The following is a 22899-nucleotide window of genomic DNA, read 5'->3' as shown; positions in this document are numbered from 1 at the left end:
GAGACTTCTTTCTGACTCTGCCTTAAAGATTGTCAGAACTAGAATTAAAACAGAAACAAATTGCTGGAGAAACTCAGATTTGGCAGTATCTGTGGAGAGAAAACAGTCAATGTTGCAGGTCCAGTAGCCTGCCTTCAAAACTGGTAAATAGTTCTGATGAAGGATTACTGGATCTGAAACGTTGACTCTCCTTTCCATCAATTTCTGCTTTTTTTTTTGAAATTGCTATTTCTTTTTGATTTTATTGTCAGAACAAAACTGCCATTCTGTTCTTTCTAATGGAACGTGTTGTGGCTTTGCTTCTGTCTTTTTTGCTCCACCTTCCCCAATCCCTGCCTGTATATTTGTTCATAGGAAGTAGAATCATAAATAAATAAATTGATTCCTAGAATGAGCAAGTCAGCCTGTGAGGAGCAATTTAGTGGACTGAGTTTGTGGTCTCTGCCATTTTGAAAATTGAAACATATGCAGTCCTTATTGGAATGCAGTAGCATCATAGCAATGTTCAGCATGGAAAAAGACCTTTTGGTCCAACTTGTCCATGCCAACCAGATATCCCAAACTAATCTAGACCCATATGCCAGCATTTGGCCCATATCTTTCCAAATTCTTTCTATTGATATACCCATCCAGATGCCTTTTTAAATGTTGCAATTGTACCAGCCTCCACCACAGCCTTTGGCAGCTCATTCCACACACGTACCACCCTCTGCGTGAAAAAGTTGCCCCTTGGTCTCTTTTACATCTTTTACCCTCTCACCCTAAATCTAAGCCCTCTAGTTCTGGATTCCCCCACCCCATAGAAAAGACCTTGTCTATTTACCCTATCCATGCCCCTCATGATTTTATAAACCTCTATAAGATCACCCCTCAGCCTCCCATCCTACAGGGAAAACCACCCCAGCCTATTCAACGTCCCCTTATAGCTCAAATCCTCCAACCCTGGCAACATCCTTGTAAATAATTTCTAAGCCTTTTTAGTTTTCACAATATCCTTCTGATAAGGAGACCAGAATTGCACACACTATTCCAAATGTGGCCTAATCAACATCCTGTACAGCTGCAACATGACCTCCCAACTCCTATACTCAATACTCTGACTGATAAAGGAAAGCATACTAAATGCCTTCTTCACTATCCTATCTACCGTTGACCAAACTTTCAAGGAGCTATGAACCTGCGCTCCAAGGTCTCTTTGTTCAGCAACACTCCCTTGGACCTTACCATTAAGTGTATAAGTCCTGCTAAGATTTGCTTTCCCAAAATGCAGCACTTCGCATTTATCTAAATTAAACTCCATCTGGCACTCCTCAGCCCATTAGTCTATCTGATCGAGATCCCATTGTAATCTGAGGTAATCTTCTTCGCTGTCCATAACACCTCCAATTTTGGTGTCATCTGCAAACTTACTAACTATGCCTCTTCTATTCAAATCCAAATCATTTATATAAATGACAAAAAGTAGTGGACCCAGCACCAATCCTTGTGGCACTCCACTGGTTACAGGCCTCCAGTCTGAAAAACAACCCCCACCACCACCACCCTCTGTCTTCGACCTTCAAGCCAGTTCTGTATCCAAATGGCTAGTTCTCCCTGATGTTGAGAAAATGCATCCAGTGGCTGGGAACCTGGAATGCCAGTTAATAGACTGGTATTTTAAAATAAATTTGAACTTTTATTGTCAAAAGGATTGTGAATCTTTGGAATCCTCTGTTGCAGAGAACTTTACGTGCTCGTTGAGTATCTTCAATACATGTCAATATTAGGGTGCTAATAGATTTACAGATTGTGGGGATAAATGCAGGAAGATGGAATTGTGGAAAGAGGTCAACCATTATCTTGGTGATTGAGCAAGCTCAACTCTAGATCTTCTTTCTTAGATAAGAATTTGATTTTTGTGGTATAATGGAGAAGCCTTGCAATTTCAGTACTATTGATGTGGTATTAAATACTGTCACTACGAAACAAAACACTAGAGGGTGCAATTTATTCACTGAACGTTACCAGTATATGTTTTGAGATCCTGTGCGTGCACAGTACAGTCAATTTCATTCCCTATGCTGGTGTCTTTGAATTGGAGTCATACAGCCTGGAAACAGACCCTTTGGTCCAACCAGTCCATGTCGACCCTAATCCCAAACTAAACTATCCCTTCAAACATTTCTCAATCGTACTTATCTAAACGTCTTCTAAACATTGTAACTGTACTTTCATCCACCATTTCCTTTGAAAATTTATTCCACACACCAGTTACTGCCTTTTTTAAGAAAAAGTATTGCTAATCATGTCTTTAAAGATGAGAGGAAAATGATTTAAAAATATGCCCCCTAGTCTTGAAATTCCCCATCCTAGGGAAAAAAGCACTTGCTATTCACCTTATTTTATGCACCCCCCACCCCCCCACCAATAATTTTATAACCCCTCAAACTCCTACACTCCAGCGGGAAAACAATGTTCCAGTTTATCCAACCTCTGCTTATAACTTCCATTCCTGGCAGCATCCTGGTAAATATTTTGTCAACCCTCTCCAGCTTAGTAGTATCTTTCCTATTACCAGGGCAATGCGAACTGCACTTCAGAAGAGGGCTCACCAATATCTTGTACAAAACCTCAACATCCCAACTCCTAATAAGTCCTGGTTTGTTTATCAAAATGCAATACCTTGCATTTAATGAAATTAACCTCCATATGCCACTCCTCAGCCTATTGACCCAATTGATCAAGATCCTTGTACTCTTAGATAACCTGCTTCACTGCCCACTATACCACCAATTTTGATGTCATCTGACTTACTACCATGCCTTCTATATTTTCATAACTCACTTATATAAATGACAGACAGACAAAAGTAGCCAGCACTGATCCCTGCAGAACACAGCTGGTAATGGACCTCCAGTGCAAAAAATAGCTGTCCTCCTCCATTCTGTCTCCTGCAGCTCAGCAAACTTTTTAAATCCAATTTGCAATCTCACTCTGAATCCTGTATGATCTAACTTGACTACTTAGTCTATCATGTGGAACCTTGTTAAAGGCTTTACTAAAATCCAAATAAGCAATCTTTTTGGTTGCTTCTTGGTTACTTCAATCAAGTTTCTGAGACACTATTTCCCCTACACACAACCATGCTGAGTATCTGTAATCATTCCTTGCCTCTTCAAATATATTCTAGATTGGAGTGGCGCTGGAAAAGCGCAGCAGTTCAGGCAGCATCCGAGGATCAGGGAAATCGGCATCTCGGGCAAAAGCCCTTCATCAGGAATAGATTCTGATGAAGGGCATTTGCCCAAAACGTCAATTTTCCTGCTCCTAGGTTGCTGCCTGACCTGCTGTGCTTTTCCAGCACCACTCCAATCTAGAATCTGATTTCCAGCATCTGTAGTCCTTGTTTTTACCTCTTCAAATATATACAGATTCTATCTATCAGAATCCCTTCCCACAGCTTACCCACCACTGAAGTCAGACTCTCAGGTCTATAGTTCTCAGGCTTTACCTTGCATTCTTAAATAAATTAGTTGTTTTCATTAACCTCTAGAATTGTTTTTGGCTTTGCATATTAAATTGCATCACCTATTCTAATTCTGTGATCAACTGAAGAATGAGGTGAATTTAAACAAAAAAATGGTTTCAAAATGCTTAATTCTGATACTAAAGTGTTTTTGCTAGGCAACATTGTTTTATAATTGTGTATTACAATGTAAAAGTCAGTATATCGTACAACTGCAAAGCCAATTTGTAGTTTAGTCTTGACATGGGGCAGGTCAACTTTGAATGAATCATACAATTTGAGTTAAAATGTGATTTAATTGCTGCATGCAAATTAGAAGTAGTTCGTACATTTGACTGTTGGGAATGAAATGCAATGAAACTGATCACAGTAATGACTGCAGCAGAAGTTCTTTTGGGTTAGATATGATCCATCTAATTTTTTGAGGTGCTGATTCTAAGTTTTTCACTTTTTGATATGGGCATTGTGCTCACCAAGAAGGTTTTTCAGTCCTAATCTAAATTTCTGACCCCAAATCCTCTCCGTCACATTCCATTTATTTGCACTGCTGAAAGTTCGCTAACCATTTGTTGACTTATCTCTGCTCATTAATAAGACTACAAGATGTATACGCAGAAGAAGGCCATTCAGCTCATCAAGTCTGCTCATCATTCAGTGAGATAGTGGCTGGTCTGCCGATTCACATCACCAATTTCCTGCGCTTTCCCCAGTACCCTTCATTTTTTTTACTAGTTAAAAATATGTATCTTGGCTTTGAATTATATTTGTCCACCCAACTTCTACAGCATTCTCTACCCTCTGAAGAAATTTATTGTCAACTATATCTGAACTTGGCAATCTTTTACTATGAGATAATGCCGTCTGGCCCAATACTGCCCCACAGGGAAAACAGCGTCTAAATCTTATTTTCAATAAGATCACTTCTTGTTCTTCTAAAGGCCTCTAGCCTCTTCTCTTAAGATTATTTCTGGACTGCCTCCAATACCAGTGTACCCTTTCTTGGATAAGAGGACCAAATCTGCCCACAGCATTTTTAGGTGTGGTCTAACTAGTGCCTGTATAGTTTCAGCAAGATTCCATTTCCTCAATGACCTGTCCCATTGATCAGTAACCTACATTAAATTTATACCTCAATTTTTAAAATACTTTGTTTTCAAATCCCTATATGCTCTTTGCCTCCTTATCTTTGTAATATCCTCCAGCCCAACAGCCCTCTGGGATACCTCTGTTCTTCAATTCTGGCCTGTTGATTTTCATTTTCTCCATTGTTAGTGACTGTGCCTCCAGCTCTGAATTACTGTTTGTCCATTTCTCTACCTCACTCGCTCCCTCTTTGTTCCTTTTAATGAGTTAAAGACTGCATGTTTTGTTTACTTAACATAGTAACTCCTTAGTGCAATATTTTTGTTTTATAATGCTCCTGAGGCATCTCTGAACTCACTCCATCAAAAGTGCTATAAATGTAAGAAGCTACTGCTGCTGTTGCCATTTGGCTGTTTTTTTAATTGGCTCCATAATAAGCTCCAACCATCCTCCCCTAAATCCCTTTTTAAAATGCAACATCTTGAATAAAACTTCCTCCTTTAGCTTGCTGTCCATTATTTTACTTGTCTTTACAGTGAATTTTTAGTGTGGAAATGCATGCCTGGGTGAAAGATTAAGGTGTTTTGTTTGGTTTCACTAGAGCTCAGGGCCCTGATTCTATCAATGGATGCCCATAGAGTGGATATTAGTGTACTGTGTTGGAGTGCAGATAACTTTGGAAAGAAATTTCACAAGAAATGTACTGATGTATGTAATGTACTGAAGTCAGTAGTTCTTAAAAATAACTCCTGACACTACCTATCTATCGATCAATCTATTATGCAAGTTGAGCAGGAGTTTTAGTAGTTATGATAAGTAGATTGGAACAGTTTTAAAAGTTGCACCATTCTTCGGTGTTCACACAAGTGAATTACTCTTTCTAACTACTTGTATGTGTTGCCTTTTTATGCAGAAAACTTGCACTGAAGTACCATCCTGACAAAAATCCAGATAACCCTGAAGCATCAGAGAAATTTAAAGAAATAAACAATGCTCATGCAATTCTGACTGATGCAACAAAACGGAATATCTATGATAAGTATGGCTCATTGGGTCTCTACGTGGCAGAACAGTTTGGTGAGGAGAATGTAAATACGTATTTCGTCCTGTCTAGCTGGTGGGCAAAGGTGAGGATTTATAATATACTGAAATATTTGAGCAAAAATGTTAATCATTTGCTAAGACGCCTGGCTACTAAAGCATTGCAGTCAGCAATAAAAGGTCAGCAGTTGCCTCTGGCCTCCAAGAAAAGATGACCGAAAAAGATTTGGTGAGCTGTAGAATATCCATTTCCTCCATTTCAACATAATTTTGAATTTGACAATATGCTGGGTCTAATGCAGGCAGGTTGACAAGTGAATCAGTCAACCTGATTGAAGCTTTATACTAATAAAGCAAATAAGACTTTATAATCTGCATTTTAATATTTTTACAGAAAGTGAAATAAAGATTAGGACATATACACAACAGATCAAATTAGAAAGAAACACTGAGCATGCTGGAGAAACTCTAATCCTACAGTATCTAGCGAGCGAATGGAGTTAGTGCTTCAAGTTCAGTATAACTCTTCTTCAGAATAAGACTCAACACCATTCTGTTTTTGATTTCCAGCATTAATTTGGATGAAGTTAGAGTGAGAGTGTGGTGCTAGAAAAGCAGGCAGGGTCTGAAGAGCAGGAGAGTCCATGTTTCTGACATAAGCCCTTCGTCAGGAATGAAGCTTGTGCAACCCAATTGTAACTTGGGTGGCTCAGTGGTTAGCACTGCTGCCTCTCAGCGCCAGGGACCTGGGTTTGATCCCTGACTGGGGCGATCATCTGTGGGGAGTTGGCATATTCTCCCCATGTCTGTGTGGGTTTCCTCTGGGTGCTCTGGTTTCCTCCCACCATCCAAAAATGTGCAGGTCAGGTGAATTAGCCATGCTAAATTGTCCGTAGTGTTAGGTGTGTTAATCAGGGATAAATATAGTTTAGGGGAATGGGTCTGGGTGGTTACTCTTCAGAGGGTCAGTGTGGACTTGGGCCAAAGGCTGTGTTTCCATTCTGTAGGGACTCTAATCTAGCGTAAATTTGTAATTCGCATTTTAAAAGAAACAGAATTTTTAAAATGTTCTTTGGAAATTAACTTTGCAGGGTGAGAATGTGTTGAGCCTTATTGGCATGTTCTCTTTTAAAAACTCATGAGATTCAATAAGGCTTTGCATTCTTGTTCTTTTTATACTGTATTCTTAAAAAGGTTGAAGTTCATGACAATTCATCTCCAACAACTGCAACACTACACCCTGAAAGGAGTATGATTTCTCTGATAGCAATTACAAGTTTCTATTAGCTATATGCGTGTGTAGATGTCAGACAGCATTACCACCTTTGCCTAGATTGACAATTTTGTTGTCTTTAAAGCTCCAACCTACAAAATTTTACAATTTTTTTTATACCTCCAGGCCAACTAAACAATAAATAAACTGAGAATATTTGCTGCATAGTAATAGCCTCTTGAGCGCACACTTTTGGCAGACACCAGTCAGGGCCACTTTCTTTTGGATGTGATATATGCCTGGACCCTTTCTACCTTCTAAGCATGTAAACCCTCCTATGGCACATGAGGCGAAACAAGCAAGGGACCACTCCAGGCTGTATTCCCCTCAAAAAGCACCTAGAAGTAGTTTGTTTGGTTTTCGTGAACAGGTTTTCGCATTGATTTTGAATCAGAAGCTGCAAAATCTACATTTTGCCTTTTAGATATCTTCTATTCTCTGCGTACTTTTCACTTGGCAGTACCTGCTAAGGTTTATTTATTTTCAAGTCACTTCAATACACCTAGTTTATTTTGGAAACTGATTTAGGTTAAATATACTTGATTATTAACAATTTGAGCAAATAAAAGACATGAGGTCACAGGTTTGGTAGTATCAGTAAATATCCCCATTTGTTTTGTATGCTTCAATCCGTGCAAACGAGTGAATATAGACCTATTTTTCTGGTTTCCAGCATCTGCAGTCATTGTTTTTACCTATTTTTCATTAATCTGTTCAGTTCAGATTTTGCATTAGGTTTATAAATGTTTGCACGTTTCAATCAGTATCATAGCACATTAATAAAAGAACGTGGAAATTGGGGACAGAGGTCACCTTCGAAAGTTTTAGACTGGAGCCAGGCAACCAATTTGAGTCTTCCCTGCTTTAATTTTAAATTTCTTTAGAATCCAGTTATTCTGATGTATGTATGTATTCTGTCTATCTGTTACATATGGTGCAGAATGGCAAACCAATGGAAACTTTACCATTTAAATGTTTTATATTTTAAAGCACAAATATGTGATTTTTTTTTCCCCCTATATAGCTTTATAGCTCCTAACCCCTTTTTTATTTCTACCTGTACAATAAGCTAGCCAGGAAAGCTAGCCATATCAGTTTGGCAAAAACCCCAAATTACTTGCACTTTCTGAAGAATTTCAAATTTCAGACAAGATAATGGCCTGAAGTATTTTCTGTTGGTATCCACCAGTTACTCTTTAAGCATCTTTATTAAAATCAAATGGCTATACTTTGCTTCTGAATATTTAGTTGCAACTCCCCACATATGTTAGTTACTGAGCTTCTCTTGCAGTCATCCTTGAGGTTATATGTGGGATAAAATGTTTTAATCTTTTAAGTTGCTTTCTGGACATTAATATTTTCAGTTATCTGTATCTTTTTCAAGCTTTTTTTGCATAACTTTCCAATAATCTTTTTATGTATTATCTATTTCAATATTACCAGCCTGTTCTGAAGAAATAGAAGAATTTGAACTTTGTTGGGATGTAGTTACTGACATGCATTTAGCCTTCTGCCACTTCATCAAATTTGCCATTCTAATGTATGTTTTGACAACCTACTTAATTAAGGGGGCCTTCAGAGCTAACACCCAAGGGCTCTTGTGATGCATGGTCGTATCCCTACCTCTGAACCAAGAGATCTAAGTTCAAATACCACCTGCTCCAAAGATGTGTAATAAATCTATAAATAGATCATTTAGAAAATATCTTAAAACCAGCATCTGTGTTTGAGCTTTCTAAACATAGGAACAGTTTAGGTTTGAAAGAGTAATGGTTATTGTAGAATTTACTGGAAATCTGTGGTATTTAAACATTCAGTCAGGTTGGTTCCAGCCCACATGAGATTGAACTTTCTGTGAATGACTTTTCTTTCAGGCTTTGTTTGTCTTCTGTGGAGTGATCACTGGCTGCTACTTCTGCTGCTGCCTCTGCTGCTGCTGTAATTGCTGCTGTGGGAAGTGTAAACCGAAGCCTCCTGAGGGGGAGGAACACGACTATTATGTCTCACCAGAAGATCTGGAGGCACAGTTACAGTCAGACCTGGAAAGAGGTACATAGTAGAAGTTAGGTTCTCATTATCAAGCAGTCTTTCTGATGATGAGAAACTTTACACTAGTATTTTTTAAAAGTGCCTGAACTATTACATATGTTAAAACATATTTTGATTAACTTTGGTCGTGTAACAATTTGAATTTTACTTGGGGTAATTAACAATACCCTGAAGAGAAAAGTATATCTTTAAATGAACATACATTATAAACACCATACACCTATCTCCGTTATGATCGAAGTTCTCCATTAATTTGCAGACTTGACATTTATGAATGCCAAAAGAGCCTTGTTGGGACCGGTGAATGCACGGTTTTATTATGTGAATACATTATTTAGATCAGCTTGCAAGTAACTGTCATGCGGTTCATAGCACTACCTTAGATACTGCTAAAATGATTAGAGTTTGCAACAATTCTTTCAAAAAATATTAAAGAATACAACAATAATTTGTTTTGTATAGCACCTTTTTTGTCATAAAGAATTCTGGATATAAAATGAACAGCAAGTTTGCCAGTATCTTAGCTAATTTTCCCTCCTATCAGCTGACTTAAAATTACTGAAGTGTGGGATCTCGCTGGGTGCAAAATACCTGTATTTCAAAGCCTTTGAATAAATACTCTGGGATATCCTGACAGAGATAATTGGTACAACGTGCTCCTTCAATATGAAACCAAATGCTATCACAATCCAGCTTGAATTTAGAGCATTTGATTCCCAACTCATTGGAGTTAACTTGTTGCTAAAACTTGCCTGTCGTTGTTGATCGTGGTGTCTGCAGTCTTATGCAAAATATATCTTATTTATCAGGGGAAGGAAAATAATGCACACCAATCGTGCAGAAACATTGGGAATGATAGCAAGTCACTGATATTTTCTCAGCTGACAGTGGCAGTCATGCTTTGGAAGCTAAGAATATAGTTTATGCATTCATAAATCACAAAACAATGGGCCAAATTTTCTGAGGGCACGTTGCCATGCTGGACATTTTTTACAAAAGAAAGGAGCTCTGCATTTCTGAGGGGAGATTGTAACCACATCTCTTGTTAGAGGAAGGCAATTAGCTACCCTTTTGAAATTTAAGATTCCTGATAACCTCTTTGACAGCTGCTGTCAAACGACAAATATGTAATTGTGATATTGGGCTGCTGGGAAAGCAGGCTGCTAGGTTAATAGGATGCCAGTTGGGTTGGTTGCAAAGTGGTAAAGGTTAGTAATGCGATGTTTAGGATGAATGGGAGAATTCAGTGTGGGGGCTGCAGGGAAGGTGAGTGGATATCGAGATGTTGAGTCTGGTGAGGTGGGTAGGGGGGTTATGTTGGGTTCGCCTGTAAGGGTGGAAGGATTTTGGATTAGGTCCAGAGGGGACATTTGACTCATTCAATAGGGGAGGTGGTTTGTTGGCTGACCCAGCAGGGGTGATACCTGCTCAGGTTGTATTGGTAGGGGTGGTGTCAGGTAGGTTCCATTCAATGCTGGGGAGTTCCGGGAGAGTCTTGGGGAAGTGAGTTCGAAAGCAGGGTGTTGGGGGTGTAAGGCGTCTGGAGAATGAGTAGCTGGTTCAGTGTGTATCAGGTAAGTATGGGTTTATTGAATAGTTACTCTGGGTTAGGCTATGTATTTAATCATCCAACTTTTCCTCTGTAACTATTTTATTTTATTTCATCGGAACCCTCCAGTCTCCAATTTTAAATGGAAATGTTTGGAGTTCCAGGCATGGAGGAATTGTTGATTAGAAAATTAAATTTCCCAGGTAATTGCTGTGAAAGTGAGCTACAATGCAAATTCTGCAAGATTCACAACTCCTATCTATGTTGGCTTAATGACTGTGGGGCTAGCAAAAATCCAGGCTAATAAGTCATAGTTGTATATATGTTCGAACTAGGAAGTTGATTCGCAGATGTTTGCATTATCTCGACAGGTGATGAAATCTTCACTGCTTTGGAGCCTCCCTGTGAAGTGCTGCTATATTATCTTCTGGAATTTATTTGGTTCTGTTTCTACTGCTTCTGGCTGTCAGTTCTGGATGTACATTGTAATGGCCAGTATATTGGGTCTAGGTCTATGTGCTTGTTGATGGAGTCCGTAACTGAGTGCCATGCTTCTAGGCATTCTCTCTGGCTTCCTCTGTTTTGTTTGACCAATGATTGTTGTGTTGTCCCAGTCGAATTTGTGGTACTTGGTGTGTGTCTGTGTGTCTAGTAGGTCCAGCTGGTTGTGGCATTTAGTGGCTAGTTGGCTTCTGTGGGTGTGGCTTGCTATGTTGCCCTATATCGTGTTTCACGCGGTCTTTGCATGGAATCTTGTAAATTGCGCTAATCTTGCACATGATGGGTATATGGTCTTTTGTCCCGATCTGTTGTTGTCTGAGCGTGGCTGTCGGTTTATGGGCTGTCATGAATCCCAGTGGTCGGAGATCCCTGGCTGTCAGTTCTAAGACGTTTTATAAATAAGGTTGGAGTGGTTAGTGTGCTGGGTTGTGGTATGTCCTTGTCACGTTGTTTGTTAGGCATCTACAGTTGAAGTTGAGGGGATATCCGTTCTGTACACAATTACAAGATTCCACGCAAAGACTGCGCGTACCACTATATAGGACAAATAGGAAAGCAACTAGCAATCCGCATCTGCAAACACCAACTAGCCACCAAATGCCATGACCAGCTGTCTCTGATAGCCATACACCCAAACGACAAGGACCACACGTTTGATTGGGACAACACAATGATCATAGGACAAGCTAAACAGAGGTCAGCCAGAGAGAGAATTTCTAGAAGCATGGTACTCATTCATGGACTCTATCATACAAGCACATAGACTTCGACCCAATATACTGGCCACTACAACAAACCACCGGAAACAGCAGGAACGGAGCCAAACACATTCCAGAAAACACAGTATAGCAGCGCTTCACAGGAGGCTTCGATTACTGAAGATGTCACCAGACAGGGAACAAAGCGTCTACAAATTAACTTCCCAGCTCGATAAACATAGGCATAACTACAATAACTGGCGCCCAAGCTAAAAGTCTTTTCGCAAATCTTGAAGGCCAATAAGTGTAGATGCAACTATGTATTGTTGTATCATGTTTTCTTTTAATGCCCCAATTTGTAGAATCGCAACATTAAAGAATTTTGCCATCAGAATCGACATTAAGTTGTGGATTCTGGCAAAATGCCAGTTAAGAGCTATTGGTAGCATCTAAACTATCAGTGGGCACTTGTGGTATAAAAGTCAAAATGATCCTGCACTCTGTAAGGATCTCTACAATAACATGGTTGCCAAGGTGATCTTTCTAAGCCTCAAGTCCCAGCATTGATAATAGCACTTGATTTGTAATAAAGGTAATAAAATTCTTTTGTTCTTTTCCTTTATTTAAAAAAAAAGGCAGGAACCTTTTTAGTATGGCACTTCATGTTATTATATGATTTTTAGCGAGCAGTTTTCAGAAACTTTTCTGTTCTAAATCCATCTGATAAATTTCCCAGGGGTAGTACATTTTAAATATAGCTTGAGTGCTGTAACTCTACTGGAGCATGGAGAGAAAACAGGTGCTTATTTATTGTGGCTGTTTACTTTTGCCATTTTGAGGGATGATACATTTTGACAGTTGGCATTACTCTTCATAGAAGAAATGCAAACAAAATGCAGTAAAAAGACAAGATAATTATTGAATTAGTGTTATAACTATTCCTTTGACTTCCCTCACTTCCCTCCAAGGCCCCAAGGGATCCTTCCGTATCCGTCACAAATTCACCTGCACCTCCATACACATCATTTGCTGCACCCGATGTGGCCTCCTCTACATTGGGGAGACAGGCCGCCTACTTGCGGAATGTTTCAGAGAACACCTCTGGGACACCCGCACCAACCAACCGAACCGCCCCGTGGCTGAACACTTTAACTCCCCCTCACACTCCGCCAAGGACATGCAGGTCCTTGGTCTCCTCCATCGCCAGACCATGGCAACACGACGCTTGGAGGAAGAGCGTCTCACTTCTTCCACCGAGGAACCCTCCAACCACAAGGGATGAATGCAGATTTCTCCAGCTTCCTCATTTCCCCTCATTTCTCACCCCCCAACCTTATCTCAGTGCCAACCCTCTGATTCAGCACTGCCTCCTTGGCCTGCAATCTTCTTCCCGACCTCTCCACCCCCACTCCCTCTCTGTCCTATCACCCTCACCTTAACCTCCTTCCACCTATCGCATTCCCAACGGCCCTCCCCCAAGTCCCTCCTCCCTACTTTTTATCTTAGCCTGCTTGGCACACCTTCCTCATTCCTGAAGAAGAGCTTATGCCCGAAACGTCGATTCTCCTGCTCCTTGGATGCTGCCTGACATGCTGCGCTTTTCCAGCAACACATTTTTCAGCTCTGATCTCCAGCATCTGCAGTCCTCACCTTCTCCTTTTTATCTTTTAAGGCCAAACTTATAGACTTGGGTTTACGATATACTTCCCTGACTATATGCTCCCACTCGCCTGAAGACATGCCCATCCTGGGCCTTCTCCAACCACCGCTCCAGTCAACCTCACCAGCCATTTCAACCCCCCCCCCCCCCCTACTCCCCTGAAGACATGTCCATTATGGGCTGCCTTCACCATCAACACAAGACCAGAGGCAGACTGGAGGAAGAGGACCTCCTCTTCCGTCTCAAGAGCTTACAACACAATTCGCAGTCTTCCAAATCTGCGCCCCCACCCCTTCTTCCATCTCACCTATCCATTCCACCCTTCCCACCGATCAATCTCACAGCCATCTCCTACCTGGATCCATCTATTGCCACCTCACCCACCTTCTCGGTCCCCTTGCTCTTCCCCGGTCATGATGAAAGCGTCCAACCTGAAACATCAACTCCCCTTCTCTGCTTGACCTGCTGTGCTTTTCCAGCTCCATTCTGATTCTCCAGAGTCTGTGGTTCTCACTATTGCCAAGTATATAAATTGATAGTTCTCGTTATCACCATTTTCATTGGTATAGGTGTAATTTTTTTAAAAATGTGTGTATACAGTGCCTTTATCTGTAAAACAGGTCACATCCTGGGCGTGTAAGAAGAGTAAAACGCCAATTTGAATAATGGAGATTTTCTTCAAGCTGTTTGTAAATTTGTAAAAGAACCACTGGTATAATCTTTGCTAAAAAACAGTGTGAGAAGTTTGACCGTGTAAAATTTTGATTTCATTGGTGCAAGCTGCTGATACTTTGGTAGCCTAATTCGCATTCCTCTCGATTTATGGTTAACATTAAATAGAGTTCTGAGAGTTTCCAATACTTGCCCTGAAATCCGTTTCCTCAACTTCATGGGTATTGGAATTTTAATATTCAGGTCGCTAAGAATATTACCCAGATACCACCCAGCATCTTATCTTTTTTTAAATGATCGCTTGAATGTGATGGAACTTAGGACTTGACCGTGCCCCTTCGTAGTGGTGCTTGACTGAACTAACCATGGAATAGTGTTCCCACACTTTGAGCTTTAGGAATAGTCAGGGAAAAAGACAATTGTGTTGCTGCTGTTTTTTTTAATTTACATATTATAATTGTAATACGTTACCAGCTACCATAGAATACTTTTTCAAAATTAATGTTTTTGAGTCTACCTTTTCCCTTACAGGATGTGTAATCACAAAAATGTCAGCTGCTAGTTTGAAATGGGCAGACAGACTGGGAACAATTGGATCAGTGCATGTCAGAGTATTTTATTAGCTGCTGTCTCTTGAGCAGTCATTCATGAACACTTAAGTCTGGTAGTTAGTGTCATTCTGCACCTGTTGCCTGTTTTTCAAAAAATTCAGAAATCAGTGTATACACCTCACTGGTTGCCCATGCATTGAGACATGAAGCAGCATTCAGAATCCTGATGAATATAGAATGAAAATGACGTTTCCTTTCACAGATGATAAATTTTGTAACACTGGTCTAATTACAAATATACATTAAACTCTCAAGCATTCTTTTTTGATAAATATGTATTCACTGTAGCAGTTTTTTGACCCACTTTATTAATTGCATAAAATGTGCATTCTGCAGATGATGATCCTTTCGGTGTAGGCTTAAGTGACATTGTCCTTACATTTATTCAAATATTGAGGAATTTTAAAACAGTCGTGATCGTGATGTTGGAGGGCAGTATTAAATAAAACCCTGAAATATTGTTTCCATAAAGGAAGGATTAGCACAATTTCCTGTGTTTTTGTTAAGCGAACCATGAAGTGTGAAAAGCAGAAATCATGGCTTGAAAATGTAATGTTTGGTTTTCTTACTAATATAAAACAAAAATTCTCTCAATGCATTTACTCCTGTAATCTCATGACCTGAATGTTAGAGCAACAATGAATCTAGTCAACGTGAATGAATAAATACATTATGCTGAATATAAATGATAAATTATACAGTAGCAGATACAACAAAAAAGAATCTCAAATTTATCCAGCAGCCCACTCAGTGTATATGCACCAATTTTAGCTACAAGATCCTTCATGACTTGTTATGGAGTTCCAGTGCCGTTTCCTTCATATTTGTCACTTATCTGGCAGCTATTCCTATGCTACTGCAGTTCCACAGAGACAGTCATCAGCAAAGTGATGCACTTCTCAGAAACCCTTTTAGCTCAGTTCCCTACAATCTCGATTATGTGGTTCTACCAGAAACTCATATCAGTATTGTTTGTAATGATTTTGTGCAGTGTTGACTAATTAAGTTTATTCAATTACTTCAAAGTAAGAGGAACAGTATCATCAACCTTGTGTTTGCTTGTGTCTGTTTCTGGATATAATCTTTGGGGTCCCCTTGTTGAAACTATGCCACCATCTTTTTCACTTGATAAACCCCAGTCGCATGGGGTTTCTTTTCATGCCACAACACTGGGTCATGTGGGCCCATTTAATACCCTGGTGGAGGCTGGGCCAATGTCTTTTGTTGTGGAGCCTCAATAACTGCTTTCACTTCTTTCCTGAGTAGGTTACTGATTTGTATCATGTGTTTGCTGAGCACTGCTAACCTCCAAATGGAGAACGTGGTTATTTCTTTCCATTCTAATCCTTTGCCACCAGGCCATTATCTGCCACTGTGCTTTTCTTGCTCATGTTAAGCCTTTTGAGCTGAATATCAGCCATAACAATGTTATTCCTGTCTCCAGTTCTGGATTTTTTGGTTGCCCTTAAAGACTGTACATTGAGATGCTTAGTTTGGGAAGCCAAATAACAGTTAATCAACAGCACTGGCCCACATTCCACCTCAGTCTGAAAACTGTAGAGTCCTTTGGTTTTTGTATTGGCAAAAGTTTGTTCTTACACTGCCATGTCCAAATATGGTAAACAGACCTTCAATCTAGAAAAATGTATTCAAATAGCTACTTGAATTGAAAATAAAGACTCCAAATTAAGCACCTGTCAATTACTGGCATGAACCTGAAGAAAAGCAGCACTTGTAAGGATTGATCCTTTTTTTAAAAAAATGACTAGAACATTTTGTTTTCTTTTTTTCAGAGGGAGACGGAGCAATTGTGGTGCAGCCAACATCGGCCACAGAAACAACCCAGCTGACTAGTGACAGTCACCCCAGCTATCACACCGAATGATTTAACTAAGCCAAGTTTGTTCTTGTAATTAAAAAGTATATTTAAAATTCATTTCAACACTGGGTTAGTTAAAGCTATAAATGGGGAAAGAATTTTCACAAGATTGCCTGCCAAGATGAGAGCAGCCACCAACATTGAGGAGACCACCTTCCCTTTTTCTTGCCTTTACCACTAAACATTACCTTCGTAACAAAATGCTGTAGCAACCAGTATTTGAAGACTAACTTTTTTTTTCATTTGAATTGCATATTGTAAGGTGCATATGGGCTGATGTCTCCTAATTAACTTCCAGTAGAGCCAGTGCATGTAAACAACCAAAGTAGATTCACCTGAAAATCCACTGACACTCCTGTTGTTGTTTTCCTTCTGTTAGCTTTTGTAGATTGTTGCCAATCAAGAGTTTTGTTCTGATTTATTTTTGGGGTGTGGAACTCTGGGTAATTATGGCCAATAATGTCTTTGTCATTATGACAGACTTTGTGCTCAAGTTTCAGGGAGTTTTGGTGTGCAGTTACTTGTTTGTAATAGGGAATGGTATTCCATTTGTTGGCGTAACAGTCTTTTAAAATTTCTGAAATATCTCTTGAAGCTTAATATTGAGGTCCAAAGTAATACTTGCCAAGTTATCGAATTGTGTAGTATTTTGCTACGATGCTTTACTGCCAGTTTCTGACATTCGTGTAATAATCAAAAACTTTGCTGTAAAGTATGAACTCAGTAATCTTGCTCCACGCAAACATTCACCTAAGAATGAGAATTGGTTTTGAAATGAAATTTTTTTTTTCAGTTATGGTGCAAACTTAATCAGGTTGTATTAATGATCGGTGAGCCAATGTAAACAATTATATTCACATGAAAAGAACAGGTTTGGGACAAAATTAAGAAATTGTTCACACTTTTAACATTTCTTGAAAATGCACATTTTCTCTTTGGATTCCTAGTTTCATTTGAAGAAAATAGAATGCTAAATAAGTATACATGCAAAAACAGCATCTGACAGTTCAAATACCAGTGTGTACTGCTGGAGTGAGCTCTTAGTATTTGATCTAGTTTCCTATCCTAATGTTCATTTTACAAAAGCATGTTCCTTCTGCAATTGCCCTATTTCACATTGACTTGGAATATGTTTAAAAACTAAGCTTCCACAATTATACATTTCCAGTTTAATTATGATGTTATGATGGCAATACATATTTAAAGAATGATCTTTGATAGGAGTAAAATTATCTCTACTAAATTAGCACTTTTTCTGCACCGAAGTGTTAAATAGTTTGATGCAAGTCTAAACTATTTGTGAATCTCTCCTTTATGAAGTTGAAAATAATAAAACATATTTTTAAAAATCTAATGTTATTGCCTGTAGCAAATTGCTAGACAAAATCCAGACAAACTCAACATTTTATTTAGAGTTTCTGTTGACTCCATCAGCATTGATATTTTTAATAAAATGTTTAAACGTGCACTCCATTCATTTCCAAGAGCCAAGTTTGAATCTGGTCTAAACTGACGAGGATCTATGCTATTGTCTCTGGCTGTAAAATTTCTAAGTAAATCTAGTTCTCAGCCCAGTTTCTAGGAGCTTGGTCTTCCAAAACTGGTCAAAATTCAATGCTAGTTAGATACTGCATTGCAGTGTCATTCAGACCACAATAATTAAATTAATATTAAAAATTATACTGCTCTGAAAGAGCTGATTTTTATTGGCATCTTAATATTGAAACAATTGCACTAAAGCAAGGGTTACTGTGGGGCTTATTGCTTTTACAACATCAAGGATTGATAATTGTATTGTTTGTCTGTCTATCTATCTATTCAAGTTTGCAAATGGATCAAGTGTGTGTTTAGCACACTTTACTCCCTTGTGCTCTGTTTGAAATACAGCTTTTGTTTTCTTGTTTGTTCCCTTGAAAAGCTGTGTAGCTAGCAGAGTTAAAACACTATACTACATAATTGTTATAGAAATGAGCGATGGGTGTAAGTGGGTTTAAAATGTAAGTGACTAAGTGAAGCTGTAATTGATGTAAAGCTATGAAGTTGCTTGTGGCTTTAACTTGAAGCTTTACCACTAAACTGTACAGGTCTCCCCCCCGACCCCCACCCCCACTAAATCCTCGTTGACTTGCTTTAAACAGGTTTCCATTAATCCTCATCTGTACTATGCTTTGCTTAAATTATATTTTTCCATTATCATTGCATTTGAAAGAGAAAAATTCTAAAAGAATCAAAAAATGTAAAAATTGTTCTTTTACCATTTTAACATTAAAAAACCTAGGTTTTGGGAGACAGAACATTTGCAGCACGAACAAGTTGCCACCTGTCCCAAATTAGTTGTGCTTCACTCCTTAACTTTGCTTTTGTGGAAAGCAGATTGTAAAGCTAGGGTATTTAATTTTTGACCATAACCTTCAACAAGTTTATCTAGATTTTAACAAATGTTGGCAATCATTTGCAAGAAGACACTGATAAATAAAAAAAACTTTAATTTTGAAATAAGTCTTTTATTTTATTTTTTTATTAAGAATTGCATCTTTTAAGCAAATTACTTCCAGTATGGATGGTTCATTCCATTGTGGCTTTGAATGCTTATTCCTTTAGTTTTTAATCTATATTGGATATAACATTGCTACAAAGGGGGGAAAAAAACAAAAATTGCAGAGATTGATAGTTTGAACGTTGTTACATAAAAGTGAGATTCTGGCAGAGAAAATTTGAGTCATAGCAATAGATTTTTTTTTGAAGGCTTGAATCATTCTAAACATTTTCCATCCTGAATTTTTTATACTCATTGCTTAAGTCATAAGTTTGTCTAGTCTATAGTTGCTTTGTCATTGCATCATACTTTTTCAGATGGAAATCAAGTATAAGATTATTTTATTTCAGTTGTATTACTAACCTTATTTTTCTCCTTCAAAATTATACTAACTTTGTTCCTGTAATTAAGTCTAATTCAAACATTCATGCTGCTAATTACAATTACCTTGCAGGTTTGCACCTTCAGGCTATCAAATGGTAAACCAGGGCTCTATTTGCTTGCCCAGGTTTGTTTAAGAGATCCCATAACACTATTTCAAAGAAGTAAAAGAATTATCTCCCATTTTCTGACCCGTATTTATCCCTCAATCGATATCACGAAAAACACATTTATTGTCACAGTGCTGTTTGTGGGAGGTAACTGCACATAAATTAGCTGTCACATTTCCTATATTGCAATAGTGACCTGCCCTTTAAAAGTACGTACTTGGGTATAAAATGTTTGAGAAGTTTGGTGATCATTAAAGAATGCTATGTAATTGCAAGTCATTATTTCTTAATGTTAACTCCGCTTTGTGATGTCATTGCTTCTGTAAGCTTTTGAGGTGTGGTAAATCTGATATTTAAATAAATCTAATTTTATTAATTCAGCATACAAACCACAAAAGATAATATTCAGATTACATAAATTTTATCCCTTTGGAATATGCATCTGTACTTAAAATGTCAAGATTTTTTTTTCAGGATTGACACTTTTAGCTAAAATTCAGAATATTATTCAATCATTAATGGATTAAAGTTAACTAATTGAGTAAAATATTGAAAACTTGCATATTAATTTATAATCAACTTGATCAGGTCAATGAAATTAATAAAGTGTGGTCTCCTGTGACACAGTTCCTACCTCTGAGCTGAAAGCTGTGGGTTCAAGTACCACCTTTTCCAGAAAAGTACAATAACACTTCTGAACAGATTTATTAAAAATATTTGAGCCTAATAATGGAGCAATTCAGCAAGTCTGGCAGTATCTGTGGGGGGGAAAACGTTACTGTTTCAAGTATTATGATGATTCTTCAACTTCAATGTTAACTCTTCCTCTCAGCACAGATACTGTTAAATTTACTGAAACCCCCAGCACTTTGTTTTAATTTCAGATCTCCACCATCCTCCGAACTTTGCTTTTAATTATATTGCTTGATAATCAATGGGAGACATGTCCATTGTCTCCCTGATGCACAGACATCATTCTATTATAATTTTAAAATAGGTAACAATGGACCGAAAAGACGCTGACATGGAATTTGTATTGATGTTCACAAAACGTAGTTAATGCTGAATCCAGGTCAGCTTCTCTGGAGCTGTCAGCCGAGAATACCTGATACTTGTTTATGTGAAGCATTCACTCATTTGACTCGTTTTTGTAGTGCATTTGATGTATCCAAAACCTTTTCCTGTGCCACCTTTAGTTCTTCCCTCATGATTGTTTACTCTAGCAATTGATAGATATGGAAGTTGCAGTCTCTAAAGGATCTGTAAACCTGTTGGATGTAGTAAGGTGCAAGATGGACTCCATCTGCACTTCAAAATGTGTTGTTGAAATGAGATGTGGCAATTCACTAATAGCATTTCCAGGAGCCAACAATGTGAGCCCTCAACACAATGTCCGTAGAATTATTCAAGTATTGTCTCTAAGCCGCCTATCTCTACTGTTTAGTGTGCATTCCTTCTAGTTATGGTATTTATCAAGTTTTTCTTAAAATTGATAATATTAAATAGCTTATATGCACTGTCCATCTCTAATTTAAAAGAAAGTTCAAAGTGAGCTATCATTTCCAGCATGGTTTGCTTCCTTTCAGTTAAATTGGCATCAGTCTAGTTGGCTATCGCAGTAGTAATATGTCTGCTACAGTAACATGTGGAAATGTAATGCTATTGTGGAGAATTTAACTGCTTTATTCTGTAATGATTCCGTTTCAAATGCACAAAATATAGGTGTAATTGATTTTTTTTTAATAGTATATCTTGTAAATTATTTTGTTTATATATAGTTATTTTCCTCTCATGCGTTGACGTTTATATTTAGGCTAACATTGTGAAATAAAAGAACAGATTTTTGAACAGCTGGTACCATGGTGCTGAATGATGGAGTACAGTACTTAATTTTTAATGTTCACGAGTCTGGAAGCATAAATGATCTACAGAATCTTGCAATATAGTTAACGCATTCCTAAGAACTAGGTAAATGATGCCAGTTTTTCCTGCTGCTTGAATATTTCTGATACTTGTTTGATATACCGACATTGGCACAGGGTGTGTAATGCACCAAATTGTAGAAAACAAAGGGTCAAACGTTCAGGTGGTCTATATGACCATAACTAGTTTGCAGTCTGTTTTATTTAATTAGTTATCTAGCATTGAAAAAGTTGCTATATAGGAATATAAGTTTTATTGTGCCTACTGGGGATTCTGACTGAAATTCAGATGAATTTTGTGTAGGTTCTTACTATTTTTTTTGTAAACATTTTCTTAATAATTATGCCAGATAATAGTTTAATAATAAGACCATTATCTTTGTAGCAACATGAAGGAATGCAAAAGCAGCTTGTGAAATAAGGATTCTAGCCTGTTTCTGTTTGTTGAAGGATGAAAATCTTAGGTTGCCTATTATTGCTTCCTCTCACCGCTCTGCAAATGTTAATTCAATCAAACCTTTTGTGCTCTCCAATTAAGTTGTAAAACAAAGTGAAATGTGTTGTCTGAATGTTGGTTTTGCAGACCAAGGGTGCAATTTTCTTTGTCTGAAGCAGAATCAAGATTGCATGTGTACTTTTTTGTGACATACCATGCTGAAATTTGCAACTACAGAAGAGATATTTGATCATTCAGTACATTTATTATCAGTGATCAAATAAGCTGATTTTTTTTTAATCTGTTACCAGAATTAAAATGAACAACTGTCATTTTTTAAATTTGATGCATACTGCTCTCGTTTGGTACAGAGATAACACTGAATTACAGATTGTCCCAGATGTTGTTGAATGTGGCTGCTGAGAAGAAAAATGTAAAGCCAGAATGCATTGTGTGAACTGTATTTGAAACTTGACCTTCTTTAAAATTCAAGTTATTGGTGTAAAAATAGAATAAACCATTGTTCTGCAAATTTTTTGGTATATTCTTTAGGACCATAGTTGAAATTGATGTAAGTAGATGTGGTTATGTTAACTACAGGACTTGATGCCCATGGATTCCTGTACATAAAAACTGTCATGTTTATTTTAGCATGGTTATTTATGTACTGTATTGCTGAAAATCATTGGTAATTTATTTGATTTGCAGTTGTAAAATAAATGTTTCTGTTGCTTAAAACATGTTTGTATTTACTTTTTTTCCCATACCAATCTCACACCTAAACTCTTGCATATTTTCTATAGTACAATGTAGTTATACAACTGCTGCCTATCTGTCATATTTGCTGATTTGTGGGGAAACCTGTAACCTGGTCTCAGAAATGACTACTTTGCCCTTTTTCCCCCAAGGCAACATGAAATGCATTAACATTGCAGTCACCTAAAGGCTAATTTGCTATCCTTAATCCTAAATCCCCTTGCATTTTAGAAGCAA

The 22899-nt window shown here is 38.0% G+C and overlaps 1 protein-coding gene across 1 annotated transcript in view; it reads left to right on the top strand.

The window, feature by feature from the left end:
* Window positions 1-22644, top strand: part of LOC140463045 (dnaJ homolog subfamily C member 5) — a 66512-nt gene extending 43868 nt beyond the window's left edge. Inside the window, exons 3-5 of the mRNA XM_072556671.1 lie at window positions 5502-5715; window positions 8777-8951; window positions 16436-22644. Of these exons, the coding sequence (XP_072412772.1) occupies window positions 5502-5715; window positions 8777-8951; window positions 16436-16527 (481 nt within the window). The 3' untranslated portion in view covers window positions 16528-22644. The remainder of the gene's footprint in view (window positions 1-5501; window positions 5716-8776; window positions 8952-16435) is intronic.
* The last annotated feature ends 255 nt before the right edge of the window (window positions 22645-22899 follow it).

Source organism: Chiloscyllium punctatum, chromosome 37 (assembly GCF_047496795.1).
Source record: "Chiloscyllium punctatum isolate Juve2018m chromosome 37, sChiPun1.3, whole genome shotgun sequence".
Lineage (NCBI taxonomy): Eukaryota > Metazoa > Chordata > Chondrichthyes > Orectolobiformes > Hemiscylliidae > Chiloscyllium > Chiloscyllium punctatum.
This window is presented reverse-complemented; position numbering and strand designations above follow the sequence as displayed.